The following is a 26,437-nucleotide window of genomic DNA, read 5'->3' as shown; positions in this document are numbered from 1 at the left end:
TAATTATAAAACAATTTTATTGACAATACACTTAATCAAAATAAATGATAACTAAAGTAGGACAATAAATGTAGAGACACAATGACTAATTGCTATTACAAATTGCATATGTATGTCTGAATCATAATAAATCCCACATTAGCATGATGAAAGCCTCACACACTCCGCTGGGAAAGACCCTTCTGTAGATATGAAAGCTGAATTATTAATTTATATAATTACATTCTTTGTAATTGACATTGTGGCATGCAATAAGAGGAAAATCACAGGTGTTATTTAATTAATGATGGCTCCCTTCCATTTAGGTGTATGAGTGAGACAGCATGCACTAACAGGATCCTTGAAACTGGCACAAAGGAATACAGGCAATTTTTAATTTTATTAGGCACACCTGTGCTTGACGAGACAAAATTTCCACTGCGAGAAAACTCTGTTACACTCTAGTCATTACATCAATTGTAAAACCTACTGTAGACGACAGCTATCAAAAGTTATTTAAAAGTTGACACAGATGACACAAATTTAGTCAACAAACCTTTATTAATTAGTTGAGGGATACTAATGCACAGGTAATACAACAAGTTTGGGAGAAAAATTGTAACAGTTCAGACTCAAAGGAGGTGTTGATGCCTCCTATGTTAGGTTCTATACAGCTTAATTTTAGATATGGAAATCTTTAATACATCATTAGTCTCATTTCACCTGTTACCTATATATCATAACCAGTTATGAGCTACAACATCTCGTCTCTGAAAACTCTCAACAGTTTCTTCACAATGGCCCCGACAACTGGCGCGGAAGCCATTTCCTGCTTTTGAAGTAGGTAGCATACAAAACGAACCACTGTTGTCCAAATAAAAGGATAAAATTCTCAGGCTGTCTAAGGGGATTTCTAGGGATTAACCTTGGTTTTGGAAATAACATTTCTGACAAAGGGAAGACACTTGAGCCTGCTGTTTCCCCAGGTACAAAAGTCACACCACACACAGTCAGGGTAACTAGAAAGCTCCAACAACACTCCTATTTCAAGCCTATTTCATGGTATAGTAAGTGCACTAAATACAGAAACAAACACACATACATATGCCTTGTTGTCCCATATTGAATAGGTAATAATAAAGGACTCTCTCAATGTGTTTGTCATCGTGTACTGAAAAAGCTCAATTTATGTGCATCATCAAAAATGGATAAAATAACAGTGTATGCTGACACATAGGCCTACAATGTTCTTTGTGGTCTACAAATTTTTTCAACCTTTTTGTTAGATTTCATAATATGTAAAAAGCATTTTCAAAGCAAACAAATAAAAGTAGGGGGAGTGAAAAAAGCCATACAATTTTGAGAAGACACATCAATATCAAAATATCAGCAAGCCAACAAAACCAGCTAAATATGGTGTATTGCTGTACTCTCTAAACATGTTGCAGTTAGCTCACACTGCGGGATAGATATGTGGTTTCCACATCATAGGAAGACAGATAGTAAAGGGTGTGATAAAATATAAAATACCCACTGTTAAAAGCAGTGCCTAACTATCATATTGCAACACCAAAGCTTGTCAGGTAAACACAGTCAATGTGACGTTATTAATGAAACAAGTAACAAGCAGCTGATGAACTGATTCTGTGCCACAGCATAACACTCAACGACAAGTGTTACCATTTCTGACATCCAGTCATTACAAAGGTGCTAACTGTTTTATACACACACACACACACACACAAGGTCCGGACAACTCATAATCGAAACGGTCCGAGGACCAATCAGTGCTTGTCTAACTTATCCTCTCCATCAGTTTAACCTGGATAGAAGATAAAGGTCCATCCCACTAACAGAGACAGACACATGCATAATCATCCCCACCTGAATAAACTCCACCAGTTGATTAATGATGGAGAAATTCAGCTCAAATCTTTGCTTTACAATATAAAAGGTCATGGCGTAGGGATGACACCACCCGGGACACATAAATTTCAAATTCAACGTTTCTTGAAAATTTTCTGCTGACATCAGTGCTTGATTTAAATTATGACATTGACATTTGTTGGTGCAAAATTCAAAGGACTTGCCAGTAAGGACAAAATGGCAGGATGAATTAGTGGACTGATGTATCAGGTCCTTAAGGTAGAGTGGCAAGTAAAGCACCCTTATTATCTCACCATAATATCCTCACATCATAACTTTATCCAAAGCTATCAGATTGCTATCTAGGTAATACACACAAGAGAATATAAAATAGATTTATGATCTGTGTCTTTTTTAAGCAAGCTAGTCATTCTTTTTATGGACATAGACTGCAAATATAAATCAAATATTTATGGAGTTTTCATTTGTTCAAATCGTTAATATAACTGTGGATTCAAGTATCTACTTTAAACATGTTAAAGTGAAAATATTCTCTGATTGCACACATTTTAGATTTGAAAAGTCATTTAATAATATTGGATTATTACTATTTTTTATCTGAAGCTAAACTAACATTAGAGCAGCCTGAAAATTCAACAAGACCAGTTATGGCTTTATGTGGTGAGTCATAATTATACAGTCCTGTTGGATAACAGATACTTTCTAGACAGAGTTAACCATGCTGCTCATTACCCATGTAAAGACAAATTTAGTTTCATTTTTCATCAAAGTAAAATATTCCCGCTCCTGTTGCCTGACAGCCACTAGGTTAGGTTGAATATCCCCGAAGTGCAAAAATACAAGAGGGGACTGAGAAGGGTTAAGGGTTAAAGTGCAAGGCAATAACTTTGAGCATCCAGGAATTAATTCATATACATCACTATATGTGAATCTTCATTTGCAATTTTTTTGTTTAATAAAAGATTCTTTTCCTCAACCTCTCTATAAAAGATAGTATTTCTAATTCTCTCCTCAGCTCTTTGATTCAAGCTAAAGCAGTAGCCAAAGTATGGCCTCCTTTAAAATGTTGTCACATCATTTGATTGTGCTGCAATGGTGCAACAAGCTTCACACAAAATTCATTTTTCTGTCCAACATTTAGCTTTACGAGTCCTATTTTAGACAGAATGCTTCAAGTTTTTTTTTTGTTTAAAATCAATTAAACAATGCCATATCAAGTGTTATTATAACTAACTTATACCTTACAGATGGAACTCTCAAACAATCACTTTTTGGGGTATTCTGCTTATTAACTTCAGTGTAAAAGAACTGTGGAAATAATTTTTTGACACTTAATTATGGTTGTCAAAGCAGATACCTTCCATCGTCATGGGATGCAGATAAAATAAGAGCAAATGTCAATTAAGTGATAGCCACATAGCTGTAGGAAAAACAGAGTGGAATATGATTAACGACTGACCAACATTTTAGCTTATATGACATTTGCTTACTCGAAACATGAAAAGTAAAAAAAGACAGTAAAAGTAAAACAAAAAGTAATTAAAAAATCAAGTTCAAACCAACATTGCACTACAGCACACACTGCAAAAATTCTGATTGCTCATGATCCAATTGGATGTGTCAGGCTTGAAAATGACTGATGGCATCATTGCTTTGAGTATATAGATATATAGATATAGATATTGTTTATGTACACAGTACAGTATATCTGTGAAAAAAAATGTGAAAACACTAGCTATCAATAAATGACTTCACCATGCTAATAGAATATCCTTTTTTAAACCTGTCAAACACAACATGACTCTTGCAGAGAGCATTACTCTCTATTTGGAATACTACCTCTGTTTAGAAAATGCTATCCATGTAGAAGTCAGGATTTTATCTTTGATTACTACTGACACCCCTGCTGTGAGTACAGAAACTGAAATGTGTGCCTTAGAAAGGAGACAAAAATGGAATGGAGAAATTAAACCCTACTGTTACATGAATATTGTTTATAACAGTAGACACGTTCACTCTGGAGCTTCAAAACCAAGAATTTAAAGTCTGTATTAAATGTTTTACTTCCTAATGGTTGATTTAACTTTCTTCTCAGTGCCAAGTCCTTGTGTTGAGCTAGAAAGGTCTTTTAGCTTCCTGGCATGACATTTACAGTAAGCGTCCTCTCTGGCTCCTGGGTCGACAAAAGCAGAGCTACTCTGACAATGACAGCCTCTTGGGTTTGCTTCGTCTGGCGGCGGAGGGGATGGGCTGTCTGTTTTGGCCTGAATTAGCACTGTCCGTTGGGTCGGGGATCAGGGTGGGGGACTGTGTTGGGCCCGTGGAAGGGGTCATGGCAGGGGTTGAGTTTTGAGTAGCGATAGGTGCTTCAGTTTTTGTTTGGAGAGGCGCAACCACAGATGGGCGCTCTTTGGGCTTGCGGCCCCTCTTCTTACCAGTGGTGGCACCGTTCCTCACCTCAGCTTTGATCCCATTGTTCTCCGGCACTTTATTCTTACTACTCGAGACCACTTGACTGGCTGCAGCACGAAACCAGTTCTAAGGCAATAAAACACACTGTTAGTGATCAACTACCCACAAGTCAAGAACTTGTTTGCACAACATAGGCATCTAATTTCCCAACCATGTAACACCTTCTTATCACAATCACATATTAACAGAAATGTAAATGGAGCCTTTGAGAGTGTCATTTAAATGTAAAACTAAATCATTTGTCAAGTTTACAGAGACTGACCCACCTGCGAGTGTGTCTTGCTGATGTGGTACTTCACACCGCTCTCTGAGCTAAACTCCTTCTGACAGATCAGACAAGTATACTTCCCCAGTTCTCCACCACCCTGCAACACACACACACACACAAACACACACACACAGTATAATTTATATATATATATATGTAAGTTGTTCAGCTCAAAACAATCTCTATAGCAATGCATGCTTGATGAATCTGCAACAATTATTATTCAGACCACAGCATGTTCCCTGTTACACACCTAATTACAACCTGTAGGTATCAGTCAACACCAGAAGTTAGAAATTAATATATGCATTTATTTCCTCATACTTTTTAAGTTAAGCATTGCTATCATGTCCTAGCTGTTGAAAAATAAACACATTTTCCGACAGCTATTTTTCAACTTTATGATGTTTTCAAATCATGTTACCAAAATACTTCTTGTACTTTATAACTTTCTTTTATTTATTGTTATGCTGTATTGTATTGCAGTGTTTTCTCTTTCAGTGATACACTCATTAAACAACAATAGAAGTTATGATGAGAACAATCCTGACCTGGCTATGAGCTGAAGAACAAATCTGGGTTAAAATTCAGCTGGAATTCTATATGTGTGTGTGGGTGTGCGTGTGTGTGCATTGTTATTTGTACTATACTGTCTACAGAGACACTATAAAGGTGCAGGTGAGGGTTTGTACCTGGCTGCAGTTAGCAAGGTGGGCTTTTAGTCCTGACACACTGGAATAGACAGCTTCACAGTTCTGAGACAAAAGAGAAACAAACAGTGAGTGAACAAGCTCACTCAATCCATATTCCTGTTAAATCAATGGCCTTAATAATATAAACCTAGTGCTCAATATTGAGATACATCTGAAAAAATGTTTTGTGTAGTTCAAATATGGAAAGAGTAATTTCCTGTATATGGTGACACATTAAACAAGTCAATGTTCTTACTTCATTGGTGCAGCAGATGAAGCCCTTCTCTTTAACTTGGTTCTTCCAGGTCTCTAGTAGCTCTGGGCTGAAATTGGGGAGGCCAGGACGGGTGTAGTTTAACTACACAAAAGAGGACATTTATATCAGTATTCCTGGTAGTGTTACAATTTTAAATGTCTATTTGCAGTGTTGCCAGATGTTCGTATCTGTGTGTGAGGTGAGTATGCATGTGTTTATGTCAACTCATGTCTATATGTCTGCTAGGAATGTGGATGATGTGTGCGTAATGCATCCATTCTCTGTCCTCACCCTCTTGCTATCAGGCACCAGGTCATCCTTGATACGGCGCTTGGTGCCCCAGTCTTTGGCCAGCTCATCCTCTGCTATCTCCTGCAGGTGGAACACTGCCACCTGAGCTGACCGGCGCCTCACTCTGCCACTGGGGGTCCGTTCAAAATCATCCCCCTGGCTCTTATTCTGTGCTTCTTTTTCTTTGTCTCGCTCCCTCTCCTTTTCCTTTTCCCTGTCCTTGTCCCTGGCTTCTCTTTCCTTCTCCTTAGGCTGGCTGGATGGTGCTTTGTCCTGCCAATCCTTCTTCTCAGGCTGGCTTTGCTCTTTTTTACCAACTGGTGGAGACTCCTCAGAGATCACCTGGAGGAGCAGTATGACACTTTGAGTGGAAAATGTGGGTAAAACGTCTGCTACTTATCACAGTAAAATCTTCTTCTGAAAATGCTTCTAAACAGCTGGAAACAGAAAATGGCCTATAATAACTACTGTCTTCCAAGATGATCTTACCCTCTCTTTGCCGGTGTTGTTGTTGGTGTCAGTGATGTTGTCCTTGTTGTTGTTGTTGGTGGTGGCTGTCATGGTGGTGGTGATAGTCGGGGAGTGTTCGGTACGCACATGGTAGTCTCTGCCAGCCTTGGAGCGGTAGGTTTTTCCACAGTGCTGGCACAGAAACACAGGCTTCTCATCGTCAGAGAACTCTCTTCCACAACGTTTCTGGTGGTACTGGTAGCCCATCAGACTGGAAAAGTGGGCTGAACAGCCCTGTATATGTGTGTGTGTGTGTGTGTGTGTGTGTGTGTTCGCACACAAAATGTTTGTGTGATCATGTGAGGCCAGTGACAGAATGAGACAGAATGAAAACACACATTAAGCAGGAAATTGGGTAAGTGGAACAAAGTGTAGGTTTAATGGAAAAATATTACGGCAATTGGTCAATATCTTGTGGTTACTGTTAAAAAGACAGAGAAAACAGGAGGAAACTGCTCATTTTTCAGTGCGAGGACATGTCACAGTAGAGAGTCTATTTTTTGCAGCTCTTTCTCTTCCTCTCTCTGCCTTTTGCACTCTAGTGTGAGTAATGGGAAGCAGAGTGTTGATGTGGTTTTGGGCAACATGTCAAGAACAAGGCATAAAGGAAAAAGGAGGGAGAGAGGTAAAAGGAGGCAGACACAAAAAGAGGAGCCTGAGGAAAAGGGAGAAACAAAATCAAAACTGGCAGATGAGGAGAGAGGAAAATGTGACATGAAAGACAGAAAAGTTGGACAAATGGAAATGGAGGACACAAGAGAGCAAGAGTAGTAAAGAATGAGAGAAAGGAAAAGAGAAAGAGACACAGGAAGAAAGAGGGAGTGCATACCTCACTAGGACACTTGATTCGTCCCATCTGTTTGAGCACTCGGCGCAGCCTTTCTCTCTCCTTGTGCTTGTCGCCCGTCTGGCCTTCGCTCCCCGAGGGCTGAGGGGGAACAAACACAATGTCGCATAAGCGTGTCCCATCGCAACACTTCCCCTCCCCTCCTGATTAAGAAAAAAATTTGATGAAAATGTGTTTTCCATCTCGGGTGCTCACACTGTGCCAGGATCATTAAATGGTTTCATGGTGAGGCTGTTACTCAAGGCATGTTTATGACAACTGTCAAACTCGTGTTTTCACTCGAGTGTGGGCTGGTGCCAAACTCCAGCCAAGACCAGAACAACAGATGGCAGGGCTGCCAGGGAGGAGAAAGAAGAGACGTGCAGGGGACTGGTGAGAGTCTGGACTTATTAAGGAATCCCAGTGGAGTGGACTGTATGTGTTAACACACAGAGAAATAACTGAGATGACTGAGAGACAACCTTAGTTTTCTGCGAACGTAAGAAGGAGATGAGATACTGCCGGAGTACTTCACTACTTAGAGTAAATCATACTCAAGCCTGCAGGCAAGAGAACAGACACCAGCTCAGCCATTGATTTACACTGGGGGATAGGGAGGGCATGAAACAACATCAGAATGTATTCTTAATGCCTCTATCAAAGACAGAGAGAGAGAGCAAAAGAGCAAGCACAGGAGAAGGGAGAGGGAGAATAGGCAGCAGTATCACAGTGGCAGCAGCAACATCAAGGTCAAACTCAGTGGGTGACCCCTGTCCTTCTGTCAGCTCTCTGTGTTTTCCCTACACTGCACTGAGGCTGTGCCACGTGACCGCACTGACAACACACTGGTCCTGGGGTTAGTGCAAACGCCAAGTCAAATTACATAAAAAAACAAACCAAACTTCATCTGCTCTTCTTGCAAGACAAGAAGTACAAAATGCTTTAAACTTAAATGACAGAAAAATCTATAACATATTCAACACCAATGGTTATACAACCAGCAAAAACATTACCAGAGATAAAACTAATGACAAAAAGGAGCAGAAAAAGGATCGGAGTAGTTTTATGACTGCGATTACGAGTACATGAGGTTAGTATCAGACCTGATACCCAATAATATATTGGTATTGGTACATCCCTCATTTGAGATATTAAATGTCCTCAGTGTCTTTCTTGCTCAAAAACATGGCCCCAAACACACTTCAACAATATATAACATAAACAACAACAAATAACATGATTGATACTAACTTAACTTCTCTAGATATATAGGCCTAATAGTAGAAAATGTCACTACTAAGGGGCTATGGGTATGTCTAAGAATTCTGAGTAATGTGTCATCTCCTTCTGGTCTTTGAATTTTGAATTAACTCATGTTTAAAGTTCAGTCTTGTACATAGAAAAGAGAGGAAAGAGTATGACACTAGTCAAACCTGCAAATGATAAAGCCTTCATTGATCAGCAGCTACTTGAATCTAGAGCACAATCACAGACGGCAGCACACTTACACAGAATGAACACAGTGATGGCTTTCGGCCTGTCACAAAAGTTTGAATTATCTAATCTGAGAGGAATTTTCCAGGAAAGTTCAGTAGTTGGCTGAGGAAGACTACCTGGTGAAACCTTTGAGCGTCTTAGTTTTGTCATACACATAGTTGCTGTCTTTTGCTCTGCTGGACTGGAATGCCACCAGTAAGGTCAGGGCCCGACAGGTCCCGACTGAAAACAAATGGTGGCATCAGAAAGTTAAACTTGGCTGACACGGACGACACGGTTATCTATCATCACTATTAAACTCACAAACATACACACCCAAAGCCCCTCACACACATACACGCATGTGCACGTATATCATATGCTATTAGAAAAACAAACACGCATGCTGCAAGGTTTTGTGCACGTACATTCATTAATCTTTCATGATACTTTTTGAAACAGGCAGTGTTGAATTATTCAGCAAACTTCATGGCAGTACCATTGCTCTAATGCAAGAGTGTCATGATAATATCTTAATGAAGCTCTCTGCTGTCTGAGTTAAGACAGCTGCAGAAAAGAAATGTGAGAACTTCAAGGACGAGAATACAAATCACCAGTTCAAATGTATGATCACTTACAAATGCTGGGACATTTTTTTTAGAGAAGGACATAGCAGCTGACAATGAATATGCAACAGATAAAATGCAGTATAGTACACAGGAAATAAATGCATTTTTCAACTCCGGATACATACCTATATGATATCCACATGCAGGACACCCTTCACTTCAGAAATACACAGAAAGCTGACACTAGCAGTTAGCGTATGGTGGATGCCCGTACATAGAGCCACAGGTGCAAGTCTGACCTCCTCCTGAATGTGTGTAGAGCTTTGGTGTGGTGTCTAGTAACTAACTACCCTGTTCAGTGGGTCAGTGTGACAGTGGTGAAACATAAGCTCTCTGAGTCCCCGAAGCATCCACATCTGGACTACTGAGTGATGGATTTGGGGGTAAAAATCCATCAAAAAGAAATCCAGAGGGTACCAATCATTGTTTATAAGCACACTATAGGAATTACAACCTCATATGTGTGCACGTGTGTGCCTCTGTGGATGTACCTTGGTGGTGTGTTCAGCCATGGTGTGGTAGTTGAGACCGGCCTTGGACCTGAACTGTTTGTGGCACTGCTGGCACTTCAGGGCATCCTGGAGCTGCAAGGGTTAAAGGCCAAACAGAGGATCAAAGTCGCCCACTCTTGCTGGCTATACTCTTTATTGGATCTATCAATGTAGCAACATCTCATCTGTAACCTAATAGACTTTGGTATTAGTGCGCAATTTTGCGGATATATCAAGCAACTTTGGGAACCAGAAAAGTCAATTTAACGCATATTGTTTCTTTTTCGTAGATTTCTCTCCTCGCCTCAGTATTGATTTAGAGACAGAGGTGTTTTGATGGTGAGTGACCCAGCGGTAATGCGGTGATTCTGTCATTGCTTAACGGCAGACTGTCACTTTAATAGAGTCACACGGGCCACTGGGCCAGGGAGCCATTAAAGTGGCTGCAGGAACACATCTCTCTGAGGGCGTAGAGGCTACCGCATCTCTCCAGCTGGTTTGTCCTCAGGAAAAGCTCAATATAATGTCGTTGGATTAACTTCTTCCATGCTTCACCCCTACCACAGTTTTATTACAATTGACCACAATTGAATGCAATGCAAACAAACCACAGACGTCCATCCCCTTAATTGATTTCAACTGATATTAGCTTTCTTATCAGAGCAGATGAGTAAAGGATATTACATGAAAAACCTGGTTGATATTACTGTACTGAGGTACTGCCTGATGTTATTTCTAAAGCCTTCCAATCAATATCATTACTGTAAAGGCTCCCTAGACTCTGCAGAATGGGGTCCTCAGGGAAAAGTATCTAATAACGTTGCAGTCAAAGTTACAATCCAATGTGGAAATAACAGCTCTGGCTTTAGAGAGCTTTATATTATAATTACACTGAAAAAAAGTTTGATAACAATTGTTGTTTTGTCAATAGGTAAACTGTTTTTTGTTGATGTAATATAAGGATTCCACGCAGCCGTTGTATTGTCTAACTGGCTGCCATAGATCTCCATTCAGATTAACACCCCATGTGTATTGCATAGTGTCACATTATACAGGATGCCGAAGTAAATGTGAACAGCACAGATTTAAAACTCCTTTCCAACTGAACTGTGTACCCACAGCATTTAGTAGGTATTACATGATCATGTAAATTTTTTAGCAGGCAGGCTCCTCCAGAAGCAAATGCACTGAAAACAAGCTTGTACTAAGGCGTCTGTTTTGCAGGTATTAACTAGTCTGATGGAAATCAACTTTTTCGGCTACACAAAAAGCTCTACCAGAAGCTGTAAAAGCACATCCACCCCGCTCCCAATCTGATGGACAGCTGTATCGCTCAGTTACCTTCTGGCAAATCTCCATGTGTTTCTTGAGGCCGTGGATTGTTTTCCTTGTGACAATGGAGCAAGTGGGACACACCACTTCACCTCGCTCTGAGATAGCTCGCTGCCACTGGGTGTCAGGAACAGCACCTTTGAAAACGTGAAGACAGTATTACTCTGTCATTCTGGTCTGGTCTGGTGTCTTTATGGGTATAACATTTTCATTTGTGTACCTAGTATTCCTGTTTCCTTTTCTTACAGTTTAATTTTATGCTTGAGTTAGCAAGTGCTAATGTGTAGTGAGTGAGTCAGTGATAAAGAAATAGTCCCTGATCAAATCCCTGACAGATCACAGTATTGCTGTAACAATTAGTCAATTAACCACTTAGCTGCCTGGTAGAAAATACATTTACAACAATTTTGTGATTTAAAATACCAAACAATAATTTGTCCCATTTCTAAAATGTGAGTGACTGTTCTATGTATTATTTAATTATTATTGAATATCCTTGAGGTTTGTACTGTTGAGAAGAGAAAACAACAACAATGTGAAGACACCACATTGGGTTCTGGGAAATTATGACCATTTTATATACTAACTGGTTGATTTACTAAATGGACAAACAATTGAAACATTAATCCATAATGAAAATAATCTGTAAACTGTAGCCCTATATCACTAGTTTGTGATGTATATTATGTATCTTGGAGGACAACATGACATCATTCACAACAATTTGGGCTTTTGTTGAGTTAAAATTTTAGTTTGAAGAGAAATAGCCATAACTCAAGTGTCATATTTGCACTGGGATTACTGGTTTTTGAGCCCTACATTTTTTATGGGAAAACTGACTAATTTAAAAAACTGATCTAGGTGTTCACCAGAGCTGGTTGTGGCTGGGTCTTTCTTTGAGGACTGACTTGGAGTAGGTCTTCTCTGGGGCTCCTCGCTGAACACACTCCCCTCTGATCTCTTTGCACGGCCCGCCTTCAGCTTCTCCTCCACCTTAGTCATACCTAAGACACAAACGCACAGAGACGTTCACACATAGACCCACAGTCATGGTAGTAATTAATACTCCTATTGAAACTATTCAAGGTAAAGTGAGAGACACAAGCAGAGAGGGACAGATGGAGGACAATGCTGAACAAGAGAAATACTACAAAAAAAGAAAGTTGATACTGTATATAAAAGGGAAAAATAGGTAGAAAATGAAAAAAGGTTGTTTTGAGTGATATTGAATCAGTGACTGAGAGAAAGCAAGAGAGAGCAGTGAGTCCTCCAAACTGTGGACGAATTGTTTGATAAGTGATGATAAATAGCTTACAGCCCTGTGTATGCTATATGAGTCACTGAACATTTTCAGCATTATGAATGAGACAGAAGGAGAGAGAGAGGCTAGAAAAGTTGTGTGTGTGTATATGATGTGTACTTGGTGTGTGAGTCACTGATTCATTTAGCCGGATATGAAACACCTCTACAGTTGCTACATTACTGTAAAAAGGCCGGTACCCTTGATCAGTAGCAGCAGGGAGCATTCCTAATCATACGATGTAGTGAACGAGCCTACAATCCTCTATAACTGTCTTCAAGCAGTGGTACATATGTCCTCCTGTGGTTCCCAATATTCAGTGAATCATCATTGGGAATCTGTGGCCTGCTGTATTGTCAGTAATCAATGATGAATCAGCGAGCACATTGCAACAATTCCTTTTTCACATTTATTCACTTATTAATATCACACCCACAGGAGATTACTACGCAGGGTGGTTTGATTGTTATGGGCAAGTGCTTATAAGAAAACGTGGCTTACCAAGAGAACAATTTCTTTCGTATTTACCTTTCAATCCAAATGTTCCAGATATAGAAGGCTGCTCTCCTGTGAATTTCTTAGGCGTTTTCTGCTTCCGTCCTGGCTCAAGAGAAAAACACAGAGCAAGGAATTGTCAAAAACATACAGTGCAAGCATATAATGAAAAATATGTGGACCGTTACGAAAGATATGCTGTAATCTTACTGTGCCTCATTCGCTCTGGATCCTCATCAGGGAAAGAAGGGGGAAGGCTGCCCCCCTCACTTTCACTGCCACCCCCATCAGACGACGTGCTTTGGGACTGTGACTGCTGGGACTGAGGCTGGACTGGCTGGGACTGGTGAATCTGCTGTGAAGGCTGGCTGTGGCTGTGCTGTTTCCTCTCACACTTCTGGTGGGCCAGCTCACCGTTCTGAGAGGGCGAGGACACCTCGTGGGTCTTTTTCACTTTGAAGAACACCGGAGAGGGGGGACTGTTCTCCATGGGCCTGAATTCACAGACCGAGGGAGAACAATTTTGGGCAGTCAGCATTATGACGTTACTAACACCATTATGCGGCTCAGTATGAGTGGGAATTTGAGCTCTAAATCCCAGTCACCTTTTCTTGGTGTTGGACTTGACAGGGGTCTTTTGAAGCTTAGGCTGCTCGTCCTTGGGCTCCATACTAACCCTGTCTGGGTGGTTCCACAGCTTGTGCTTCTGCAGGCGCACCTTTGTGGCAAACACTGCCTCACAGTAGGGACAGCCGTGACTCAGCTTCTCGGCTACGGTGGCCTGATAGAAACAGAGACACGAGGAAAGGGGATTTAGACTTAGCTCCCTCCCTACGCAAAATAAAATCACAGAGGGTAGCTCTTACTGGAAGCTCTCAGTTGACTAATCACCAGTTCTTAAAACAGCACAACAGCTCATGTAATCACTAAATATTTGGGGTGTGAGCATTATAAATTCTTTGGAAGTTTAAGCCCTTATTAACTTTAAAGGTAATTTATCACTGACGGCTATGGTCCTTCCCTTGATGCTTGTCTTCCACATATTTACGGTTAAAGTCTACTCTGAAGCACACGTAGGAAAAGCTGCATAGCAGGAAAGAACAGAGGTTAGTGACTCACCCCCTGGCAGCGTTGATAGTGGTACTTGACGCCATAGATGCTGGGAAACTCTAACCAGCAGCCTGAACACGGACACTTAACTCGGGAGCGGCGCTTAAACTCTTCCTTCCATTGTACTATCATATGGGCCTGCTCGGGGGTGAGGAAGAGAGAGTTCAATACAGGTAAGGATTATCGCTATACTGTACTGTATATTGTGCATATTCATGGGGCGCTGCCTACTCTGTGCAGGAAAAAAGTGAAGCCCACTTCAAATACCCACTCAGTTCAAAGAGAGATACTCACGGGGATGCTTCTCAGTTCCTGCACTTCTGCTTTAGGACGACCTTTCCTCTTCCCCTCTGCTGGCTCATCACACACTGGACCTGGTAAAATGAGAGAGAAAAAACACTTCTGAGTTAGCACAGAGTGCTGACAGAGCTTCACATTCATGGAACAGAACAATTAAATTACAAGGGATAACATTACGATGCTTGAAAAATCCCTGAATTCGCTCACATTTTCAAACTGAATATGGACATCAACACATACAACTAAAACAAATACAAACAGTTATGGGGAAAAGAGTTCATATATTGGGATTGGGATTGTCAGAGAAACAGGAAGAGATAGAACGTGTGAGTGTGTGAGAGAGAGAGAGAGAGAGAGAGAGGGCAGTGAAGGCCTTCTGTTGAGCCAAATAGATCAGCTATAAATCGCTAGTGCCTGTGTGAACCTCTGACAACAGGCAACAACAGCAACCGACTGCCTCAGCTCTCTGTCTTTCCTGCTCTTCGTTTCTTCCCCCTCCGTCTTCTCATTCTGCCGCTTACCTCTTTTCTCACCTTGTGTCTAGCTTTCTCACTTTCCCTTTCTTGACCCTCCCCACACCCTTCCAGATCTTTCTCCATGTGAACTTCAGAAGAGAGGCAGTGCACTGGCTCATTACCGCTCTCTTCTCTGCTACAATTAGACCTCTGCACTACCGGCCCTGCACTCTATTTTCTCTATACAGTGCTACTTGAGAGAGGGAGGGAAGATGGGGAGAGCTGAGGATGAGTGTATGCATGTGGAAGAAGAGGAGTGTGGCACAGAGAGGAGAGGAGGGCACAGAGGATGCTGAGAGAGAGGAGAGAATTGCAGAGGCAGATGTCTTCTTCCTCTGACCAAGCAGAATACTGAATGACAGCGCTGCAGGTAGGAGCTGAGGCTGTACTCTGCTCCTCACAATGATATATCTTTACATGTGCTCTCAACTCCCCTGCATTGATCTGGCAAGACCGGATAGTGGCAGCAGAAACAAGGCAAGGAGGAGACAGAGGTGCTTCTAGAGCCCATTCAGTCATATCAGATCTAGAGAATGTCAAAGGGAAGCTACTTGAAGTAGAGATGACAGTCCTTTGTTGTGAAGTGGAAGGCAGCAATGGTCTCGCACAGACTCTCTTTTGAATCTATTTCACTTCCCCATGCTGAGGAACATGACATTGTGTCTGGAGACGGCTTTCTTCTCCTGCAAACGTATTGACAAGCAGCGACGGGATGCACACGTGCCTAGTGAAGTCGGGTCCCAAACTGGATCAGGGCACTCTGTGTGCCTACCAGGATTATACAAATGGTCAGAGGATTTTTCATCAAATAAATGAATTGACTTCCTGCCATCGTTGCTCATACCAAAACAGGTCATGTTGGCAAAAAGGATAGCCTTCAACCCAAAAACATCTCTCTATGTCAGTGATTTTAATGTGTATAAAAACACACTCCAGGCCTAACCTACCATGACCTCCCCTTCTCATTTCCCTCTGTGTTTTATTACACAGTATCAACTTTCCTTTTTTACCTCATTTGTCTTCTTTTTGTTTCTCATTCAAGCACAGACACAAACACAGGCTGACAGATTATATGTAATCTTTTACTTCAGACTTGCAATAATAAGGTAGAAAGAAAATACGGCAAGGCTGAATAAGATTGAATGAGAAGTAGCACAGCATTGCTGGCTGTGTTTGGGAATAGTTCATGACACAAAGTGTAAACACACACATAAAAGCGCATGCTGATACACACAAGCAAGTACACAAAACCATTACCAGTGTGTGTGTGTGTGTGTGCTATGTGTGCATAGATATGAGTGTATTAATATTCTCCAGGCGACAGAGCATTTCTCTATTAGCTGTCTGGGTAGCAGCTGGAGAGGTGATGCAGACGGCGGTGCAGCTCTTTGCTGAGGAGGAAATTGAGCATGCATTCTAATTCCTGTCTTAGAAAATAAAGGTCCTGTAAAAGAAAGGCATAATTAATGAATTCTGCTCTTGGGAAAGATATGTTCTTGTTGCTATGGGAATAAGATCCACTTGTCTTAGTTACCACTATCAGAGGCCTCTTTCCAGCAAGCAGAACAATTAGGCCCTGATATAGAAGGCTGCAATGCAAATAAGCGTGTACACACATAAGCCAAGGCAGGGCAGGTCCGGATGCAAACATGTAAAAATGAAAAAATACAACAGCAGACTCGTCTTTCATGGGGGGATATGCTAATACAATAAAATGTGTTTCTTTTACTTTGCTTTGCCTGCTTTGAGTATGGGTAGTACACACTCGCGCTCAGATGTTCCAGCAATCACAACCATTGTCTTGGTATGAAACAAAGCAGGCCCATTGTGTCAAATCTAAACCCCCGGTTCTCAGGCACAGGCCATGGGGATAAAACAGCTGTTCAACTAATGTCAGAGAATGACTCGCTCCCAGCTGTCTGCAACTGTTGCTCTACACTGGTGAATCCTGACAGAAGAGGAGAAGAGAAGAGGAGAAGAGAGGAGTCAGGACCCAGGAGTGCAGGCAGCTGCCTAATGATCTCAAATAACCTCTGAGTTCTCCTAGCTACGCCTGCAACTGCTCCCCCTGAGTGCAAGGGTGCACACATTACCCACAAACACACACACACAAACACACACACACACACAGGCGTACGCACAGAACAGTCATTTGTTTTCCTCGACAAACACTCACACAGGAGCCTTTGTCTGTGTCTGCACAGTAGGGTTTAGACACATACTGTAGTTTCGAAAAGACAGCACACACAAACACCACTCACCACTGACACAATTCGCCACTGACACAGTATCACTACTTCCTTGATCTCAATGGACAATAGATGAAGACACTGATATACCTGGACACATTTCAGGGTAAACACACTGACAGAGTGTAACCATCCCCTTCATGTGTAAGCTATCCTTGGTTTACAGTGCATGCAACCACTGGACCTTACTGTCATCTCTGTTTTTTACTTCTATCCCTTGTGTTTTTACTTTTACTTCTTCACAACTTTCCCCTCTCTCGCACATTCAGTTTAGCAACACGTCAGCACTTCGCCACACACATGCACACAGACACCTCCTACTACTTCCTATTTTCCTATGTTATTTTTCATTCTGCACTCCCCTCTCTTTATACACACACACACACACACAGTACAAATCTTCCCATCATATACGCACCTCTCTTTGGAGACGTCCCCATACTTCCTTCCCAGTCAGGCCTGATTCCAGACAGTGAGTAAGAAGAAGAAGAGAGGTGGAGCAGCACCAGAATGGTCTTGCTACCCAGACACTGACTAACTGAAAGAAAACCAGACTCTCTCAACGAGTCTGGCTCTCACTCTCTGTCTTTGTTTTTTCCTTTCTCTCGTCTCGTCTCTCTCCTCTCTCTCTCTCTCTTCCTGCCCTCCCTCTCTCTCACTCTCTTTCCGTATAACTTTGTTTCTGATAATATAGAAACACATGTTGACACACACAAACATGTTAATGCTAATTTGTCATCATAGTTATTTCTATTTTTCGTGAAAACACTGCAAAGTACAAAATACCTTTTTTGGCATTTTACTACCTCTAATAGTAAAATGAAATCATTCTGCAAGCATTTGCAGACTACTTTCTGTAGTCAAATATTATGTCAAAGTGTTTTTTGTATTGTTAATAGTTTCTTAATTATCAAAAGCATTCAAATATCAGAGATGCTCCTTTTTGTTATAGCCACCTGGAGGGACACGTCAGTGTTTGAGCAGCTGGCAAGCTAAGTGCTGGTGTTACACTGTAAGGAGACACAGTAAATACATTTGCGCCAGTAGTCTACATCATAGGCAAACAGCACGTTGTTAGTGGTATTGAAGAGTAAAGACCGCACCAGCATCTAACCAGACGTTTGCAGGTATGTTTACATACTGTTTAACGTGCTGCAGCTGAGCACCTAATTAGCCATCTAGCCTGCAAACTGAGGTTAACAGTGCACACAACAGTGTATGATTTTCCCACTTTTGTTTGGTCGCATTCAGAGTCTGGGGATCTTGTGTTGTGTATCAGGCAGCTGTCTGGGTCAGTGTGACTGCTCGGCCTATGATGGCTCTATCGAAATATTGCAAACACATGCCTATTGGCATTCTGTCAAATGAATGTAAAACCAAGGGTGTCATCATGAAGCAAAAAAATACGAAGCATACATTTCCCCCTTTTGGGTTCTTATTTTGTCTCAAATGAGAACATGCAAGTGATATATAGAGTTGATATGTATGCTACCAATCGGACTGGAAAGTACCAAGTCAAGTCAAGTTTATTCATACAGCCCAATATCACATGTCACAAAATTGCCTTATGGGGCTTTCCAATATGTACAGTATTCAAAACCCTTGATACTTCGACCCTTGACTCTGATAAGGAAAAAAACTGACATGCTACAGATGTTGTGAGTACAGAATGCTACCAACACTACAAAAATAACATGTAGGACATAAAATTATAGTTTATAGTTGACAAAATGATAGATTTTAACATATATGAAAAATAACAACAGCATGCATTGTGACAGTGTGCTTCGATACTACTACTGGGGGTGTGCATTTCTAACTTTTCATGTAGTGGCTTTAATAGATCTATTAGTTCGGGACATCATTTATTTGTAGTTGGACTGATTTCAAGGTTTGTACAACTCTATGACTTAGCTATAAACAGACATGGAATTGCAGATCTTCTTACTAAATAACTGGTAATAGGTGCCCAGTCTTAGAAGAGTGAGTGGCCTAAGCGAGCACCGTTTTTACTGCCCTCAGTTCTCTGAACTACCCTACAGGGAATTACTTTAGAGGCCAGGAATCACCACACAGACTTGCGGTAGGCTGTCAGTTTACTAGCGCCACAAAACCACACTTAAAGCAGCCAAATCAAAGCAGAGAGCACAGGCTCGAGATTCCTGCTACATAATCTGGTGACTCATAGTACCTCGACAGCCTCTTCAGACCTGCATTGATTTTACAGCCTTCCACATCAGCTGCATGCTTCATATTATTGGAAACCTAATCTATTGCCTGATGCCCATTTGGCCCATGGCCAATAGTGTGTTTAGTGACATCCAATCACAACAGCTTCGGATGACTGAACTCCCGGGGGGGACGATGCTGACAGGTGAACTGAAAGCGAAGAAAATAAAACATTTTTAAATGTAAGACTGTCTACAGAAAATTTGAAAAATATACATACACCCTGGTGGAATTTGCCATATATGCATTGAGACATGTTGTGGTGTACACACATATACCAGCAGCCATGAAAAAAACCTGTGTGTTTATGCAACAGCTCATACAGTATATGTGAGCCAGCCAGACAATGCCTGATCCAGACTGTTTGCAGTGCCCTCCTTATGGACAGTGACTCACCAACTCAATCTCTCTCCTCTCCCATTTCCCTGTACTCCTTCTCATCTGCCATCCTCAAGCCTGCCAAATAAAGGTGTGACAAAGATGACAAAGGACTCTCCTTAAAACGAGATGCAGCATCAGGCTGAGAAAAGCAGCAGAATTCAATTTCATCCCAAAACAAACATTCTTCAATCTATAGCTCTTATTGATTTCATCTTTTGGTATTTCACCAATTTGGGAGACTCAAAGCATCAGCAGGTGAAAAATACAAAATCTAAGAAATATGAGACGTGAGAAGAGTGAGGATGGGTAGTGGAGATAGTGGGTGGGAGCAGGGTGTAGAGGGTTGCAGGGCTGGAATGGAAGGTGGTAGGAATAGTGAGGCTGAAGGCCCAGTGATTCACTGCTGCTGATAATACTGCCTAATAAGTGAGACAAGGGAGAGATGAGAGAGGATGAAATGGAAAGGAGAAAAAAGTTGTGTGTGGAGAATGGGACAACAAACGAGCGAAAGGAAGTGTGAGAAAGCAATAGATAGAGAGGAAGAGAGAGAGATTGCTGCTGAAGCAAATATGCAGGGTCAGCAGATGGCGTCTGTGGGCCTGTAATGAAGGTCCCGTAGTCAGAGTAGAGGACTGTCATTTGAGAACACACATGCCTGTGTGCACACACACAGACATGTAAACACAAAAACAGCACAAACCAGCACATTTAACATTCACACATAGCCACAATCATATAAACATCTGCAGGTCTGATAGAGATAGAGACCTCGCACACGGCATGCCTAATGGAAAGAGTGTGTCCTGGGATCAGGTAGGGTACTGCACCACTCTCCATCAAAGAAGGAGGAGAGTCACACACACACACACACACACACACACACGCCTAGACTCCACTCATTTATGCTTGCATTAATGTTTGCAGAAAGGGCCTGCCTAAAGCATTTGGCAGAACAGCATTAGTTCTGTCCAAATACTTTCACTGTAGGTTGTTTAACAGCTCGGGGAAGTGGAGAAAAATTACAAAACTAGAGCTCTAATAAGATGTTAATGTGAAAAAAATGTAAGAGTGAGAAAAAAAGAGAGAGACAAAGAGAGAGAGCAAGGCACCCTCAAGGACCACATCCTTTCCTGCAAGTTGTCTGGTGTGGCAAGGTGACAGCTCAACCGCACCACTCTAGGAAAACGCACAAACCCAATTTGCAGTCTGTGTTTCCATGTATACAAAGCATAAAGGGATTTCAGGAAACCACAAGTAAAAAAAAAAAAAAAAAACACAGCTCAGCCAGACATGGTTTCTTCATTGTTACATCATGCAAAGTTTCCAACAAGGACATTTATCGATCAGCACGAGAACTAATAAAACAACAGGGTCCAAACTTTCCATTGATATGCACTGAAAATGACCAGCTGGAAGAGGGCAGATAGTGTGCTACCTGGTTACCTGAAGAGCAGCACACTGTGTACAGTGACGAAGCGCTGAGATAACTCTACAGGGAGCTTTAGATATTGATGCCTTTGTTTTCCCAAACCGAGGCGCACAGCCCCCCTGGGATTCACAAGCTAGCGCCAGGCTCATTATGATTAGCACTTTAGCATTTCTCCTTATCATCAGCCATAGAACGCTCAAGCCAGTCACTGATGAAAAATATACCAAGGAGGCCTGATTTGAGACGAGGGCTTGTGTCTGAAGAGGTAAAGCATTTTGATGTAGATGGAGTTGTTGTTTTGCTGGAGGAACTACACAAAGTCCAATCACAGTCAATGAATACCTTCTTGTTTTAGCCTCAACTACATCTCAGTGAATCATAATGCACACCACTTATGGTGCGGTGGATGGGGAATACAAATGCCAGTGTAATCCAATGCCTTTTTGAAATGAAAATGTAAAATTCCTCATGCATTTCTTATGCTTTGCTTTGTGTCTAAATCAATTCCTACTGTTGCATTTAGTTCTGCGTGTGTTCCAGTAGCCTTGTGTTTGCCCTTAAGGTTGCTGGATGTTCTTAGAGAATCTTCAAACCTCATAATCACATAAAACTCAGTCCACTGGCAATGTTAGCGACTAAGCCCCTCTAAAGGCTAGGGAAACCCCTGGTAATGTTCCAGATAAGAGCAACTTTCCAGCCAAACAAGTAAGTTTTTCAACTACAACATAGTGGAATGTAGATTTGTATCTTGTGCAATCAAATTGTGCTGGAAGCTGTTCTTAGAAGAGACTTAAAATGGTCTCCTTAGCACAGACTTGCAGTATCAAAAACACTGCTATAATTACTGTACCAGTACTTTGGAGAAGCTTTACTTTAATGACAAAGAAGATCAACTGTGGAAAACCGATACTAAATAGGCAAGCAGAAACAGTAGAGTCTAAAGTTACCAGAAAAAGTCCCATGAAGGCCAGGAGCCACCTCCACCTGTGATAGCGTTGTCTCAACACACACACACACACACACACACAATCATCGCCGGTACTCATTAATGAACAAAAGTCGAGTGTGTTTCTCAATTCTAGCCTCTCAAAACTCACTACCAACTTTGCGCTGATTGATTTATAAACACATCTTGTTTATTGAGTCATAAAGCATAAAAAAAAATCTATAAAACATAAGACTCTAAGAAGCTGCAGAGAAAAAACCTGTCATTCGAATACACTGTGTTCTGCTACAATAAATTCTTTAAGAGCAAAAACAGCACATCAGCTGTCAGCCTGTATACAATGAGGAGTTGGAGACCCTACTGTGAGCCTGTGCTAGACTGATAACTGTTAAGAGATCAGGCAGATAAAAACATACAATTAAAACAATTTCATAAATGGCTTCACCACTTCATGAGAAAAACTATCCCGTGCTCTTCTGTACTCTCGGTTCTGTCTTGCAATACAAGCATTGTATCACTGTCCACACTGTGATACACACACACACACACAGGGACACATGCACACACTCACACAGGAATGCAAATCCAGCCTACAGGGCTGAATATTAACACAGAAAGAAAACAAATTGAAGCACCTAGTCCAGTGTGGGTGCTGTGTGTGTGTGTGTGTCTGGGAAAAGAGAGGCTATTTTGTAGCAACAAAAACAACTGGGTCATATTAGAACAGCCCCAGTTTTCCAAGTCTGACTCTATTAACAAAGTCATGATGATCTGCTGGTTATTGGATTGAAACATAATTCCCCAGTCCGGTTCTCTCTTTTCAAAATCTTCCATCTCCATCCAGATGGCTTGGGGTTTCACTCATGTCAATGCTTGGCACTACTTGTTTGTTTGGTTTTCTCACTGTAAAGGAGTCTGAGGAAAAATGTTGTATTTTCCAGGCACTTCTGTGGTGAGAGGGGTAGAATTACATTGAGGCTGGGGGACCATTGATTTTTAGTTAAGTATAACCCATTCAAAAAACCAGCAGGGACAGTCCCTGAGAAACAACACTTAAGTCAATAATAACAGCTAGCTTGGAATTACAAAAGTCCAGCCAATGGAAAGTCAACTGAATGTATAGACGAATAGAATTCCAGTCATCACATATGTGTTAGTGTGTCATGTTGTAGGCAAACAATACTCCTTACACCGCATCACCACGTGAAATCCATCCTGGAATCAGTTCAGGAGCAAACCTGGATCACACAAACAAAAGCTTCCCGCGTTCCCACATTTTAAACAACCTGTGAAGACACACTGCATAAAGTCACACACTGTCTCCATGTAACGAAGCGGCGGCTTGTCACTCACTATGTTTGTTGTTGTTTTCAGGCCCTGGCGTGGTCCTGACAGGCTCCTGGGGATGTCCATGCTTGGGGGTCCGGCCCCTTGGCAGCCCTGATGAGGACAGCTTCCCAAGCCTGGGGCCACTTGGGCTCTCCATGCCTGCAATGGTAGTTGAGGGGTTTACAAACACACGGGAAGATAGAGATAGCTACAGGCAATATTGATGCTTTCTGACGCTCATTAATCCTGTTCCATTGCTTGCCAAAACATTATTAGCAATGTGCGCTGCATCAATAGCTTGTGATGATGCAGGCTCCTTGTTCCACAATGAACTTCCTTCATGTCGGCCATCGGTGCTTTTGGACTGAAGGTTATCTGAGTGCGGGCACACACATCATCAGCGGTGGTAATGAGGTTGTGACCTTCCATGTTTCATTTCAAAATCAATATTCTCACTTACACACTAACTCCATGCTCTGCCCATTAGACAAAAGGTGAGTCAAAGAGGGAGACAGGGACACAAAGCTCCTTTCCTGAACAGCCCTGCCTTCTGCCTTTATTATGAAAACAAGCGATGAACCTCTTCATCAGGTCACGTGGTCAGCAGCGAATTTTTGGTTGTTGCTTTAATTGAGGGCTAATGCTTATTTGTTGACTGCTCAATAGACTACACAGCATAGTCCACCAATTCATTATAAATACCATGCCACCATTATCCATAGTAATCCTATATATGTCTGTTTTGGTGCTGAACCCTCAGTCAGTCAGCATGGGGCAGTCTAATGGATGAAGGCTGACAATCGCTAATTATGCTAAGTGGGACTGATTAGGATCCAACATGCTTTCTCTTAGCACACATTCATGTGACTCTCCTAATGAATTACAACAGCACACACAGGGTCACTCAGCAGGGGGTCACTCAGTGTCTGTTTACATGCCATGTTATTCACTTTACGTTGAGCGATGAAGGCTCATCCGTCACGCTGATGACGTGCTCACAGTTTGTTATAAGTTGTTAATAAAGTAGACTTTAAAAAGGCACCGTGAGCTCGCTGCAGGATGCAAGCTGCAGAATTATTGCACACACCGACACTAGACACCTTCCTGTTCCTGTATAATGTGTCAGAGTGTGAAGAGAACTACAGACTAGCATACTTAATATAAACATGTGGTGAGAGAGATAAAGATAAAGTAAGATAGACTGCTGAATTATCACAGATGAATATAATAAAAAAAAAACACTTTCGAAAAAGAAACTGAGCTTCAGTAGTGACCTCTGTACTTTTTGTACACAATGCATGTACATTTGGTAATCCTATAACATTCTTTATAACACTTTTTTAGTTTTGCTCTGGTTGTAGAACATTTCTTTTTCATTTTATTTTATTCAAAAAAGCATTGCAGCTCGTGTTTCCATAAAAAAAATAATTGTACAAGTAAACGGCAGACCTACATTATTACCATACATTTAGCTAGACACAACACAACCTGGTGACACCCACTCACATCTCCTTCACACAATCTGCTGACAAACCAACCTGGAAATAAGTATTTTAGCTCCGCACGTGGCACTCTGCCATGCTCTCTCTGTGTGTGTGTGTGTGTGTGTGTGTGTGTCAACTACAACAAGGTTACAGAGTTTATGTGGTTAAGGGAAAAAAAAAAACACACACACAGAGTGCTACACTTTCTTCCTCCTGGTCGGCCACACCTACCTGAACTGTCGGGCAGTCACCCAGCACTAGGGGCCGGGTGGCCCCGGGTCACCCACGTGAGGGAGGAGGGGGTCAGGAGACAGGCACCTAAGTGGGCGTTTTTCCACCAATGTTATGTTACATGGCAATCACACCTGCTGTGCGTCAAGGACCGGTCAGACTGGTGTTGGGGGGCCTGAAAGGAAGCGGACAGTCGTCACCGTCGTCCGGTCCCCCCACTCTGCAGACGACGACGAGGTAGAAGGGGAAAAAAAAAAAAAAAGAGCAGGGCAGGAGTAGAGAAATTACAATTTCGTCTGTACATGAAAAGAAATCCTGGATACTTTCACCTTATTCCCAGTTTCCAATTGCCCCCCCTCCTTTGCTTTCCTGCATTAATATGTATACCACGAGGCACTTCTTCAACCTCTTGTCTTCTCGTTAAACACTCCAGAAATAGCAGAAATAGCCAGGAAAGATAGGTAGGTCCCCGACTCCTTGAGGAAAAATATTAGAATACGGGATGGTTTATATAGGCAGTGAAGCAAAATGGCGACTTTATTACGAAGGAGGAGTAAAAAAAAAAAAAAAATCCTTGCGCTGGCATGGAGCTAAAGGGAGGCACAAAAATATGTTTAGTGCAGTAATGTCGACGGCTGCGAGACAGTTGGTTAGAGTAAAAGAAAACGAAGCGAAGGAAAGCGAGCAGAAACGCCAAATCTCGGTCGGTTTTGGTATACTCCTCGGTTCCTTACCTCGGGATTATTTCGGTTTTTTTATACGGATATTATCTCGGCGGCCGTGTACAGTATTACAGTAATGTGTGTTAGGTCATGCGCGTATCCACTCCACCTTTGACAGTTGCAACTACAGTCTTGAAGCAACTTGCAAACTCTCGCGTTATTATTATCTATATCGAGCAGATTAATATTGGGGGGGGGCGGGGGGGGGTTCTGTCTAATGAACTCGCTGCGATGCCGGCTCGTGCTGCTCCTCCGACGTAACGGCGCTCGTTCCTGACGAAAGAAAAAAGGGTCAGGGCTTAAATTCCTTAAATCAACCTTCAGCCAAGTATTTTAATCTAGTTGCTGCTAAAATGATCTCTCTCCCCGTGCGTCCTCCAGCCTATAGCAGCTTTACCAGATCAGACAGAGAAAATGATTACAGTCCCAGTCAGAGGTAGGCTATTCTTTGTCATTGCCTTACTGTAGGCCACTGCTTTAGTCAGTCACTGCAAGTAGCTCTCTCCAAAAAACCACTGGAATAACAAATATGCCCCCCAAAATTGTGCTTAACCTATAGGCTACTGAGTTTAAAGGCTCCAACACAGCAGCCACACTCCGTAAAACTA

The 26,437-nt window shown here is 41.8% G+C and overlaps 1 protein-coding gene across 10 annotated transcripts; it reads right to left on the bottom strand.

Annotated features, from left to right (window-relative positions):
• Positions 1–521: 521 nt before the first annotated feature.
• znf512b (zinc finger protein 512B) lies at positions 522–25,998 on the bottom strand. Of its 10 annotated transcripts, none has more exons than XM_035657583.1 (18): positions 25,842–25,998; positions 25,108–25,583; positions 23,417–23,551; positions 14,309–14,388; positions 14,024–14,152; positions 13,510–13,685; positions 13,115–13,398; positions 12,938–13,009; positions 11,979–12,113; positions 11,119–11,246; positions 9,778–9,870; positions 7,185–7,283; positions 6,335–6,589; positions 5,846–6,187; positions 5,555–5,656; positions 5,299–5,361; positions 4,605–4,703; positions 522–4,404 (listed from the first exon to the last, which is right to left on the bottom strand). In XM_035657583.1, the coding sequence occupies exons 3-18, from the start codon at positions 23,547–23,549 to the stop codon at positions 4,060–4,062; spliced, it is 2,535 nt and encodes an 844-aa protein (XP_035513476.1). In that variant the 5' UTR covers positions 23,550–23,551; positions 25,108–25,583; positions 25,842–25,998; the 3' UTR covers positions 522–4,059. The 10 variants fall into 10 exon arrangements, with proteins under 10 accessions (XP_035513476.1, XP_035513482.1, XP_035513479.1 ...); XM_035657589.1 differs by having other exon boundaries at positions 6,335–6,487; XM_035657586.1 differs by having other exon boundaries at positions 12,018–12,113.
• Positions 25,999–26,437: the final 439 nt, after the last annotated feature.

The sequence above is a fragment of the Morone saxatilis genome, unplaced genomic scaffold (genome assembly GCF_004916995.1).
Source record: "Morone saxatilis isolate NCDOM2014 unplaced genomic scaffold, NCSU_SB_2.0 Contig15, whole genome shotgun sequence".
Classification (NCBI taxonomy): domain Eukaryota; kingdom Metazoa; phylum Chordata; class Actinopteri; family Moronidae; genus Morone; species Morone saxatilis.
The sequence above is the reverse complement of the archived record's forward strand: the minus strand, read 5'-3'. Positions and strand labels throughout refer to the sequence as shown.

Bases quoted from the DNA above. Each gene is read 5' to 3' on its own strand.
- znf512b (XM_035657583.1), bottom strand. From the start codon at position 23,549: ATGGAGAGCCCAAGTGGCCCCAGGCTTGGGAAGCTGTCCTCATCAGGG. The intron at 6,188-6,334 runs GTAAGATCATCT...CTGCTCCTCCAG, and splicing joins ACAACACCGGCAAAGAGAGG to GTGATCTCTGAGGAGTCTCC. The intron at 4,704-5,298 runs GTACAAACCCTC...TGTGTGTTGCAG, and splicing joins ACCTTGCTAACTGCAGCCAG to GGTGGTGGAGAACTGGGGAA.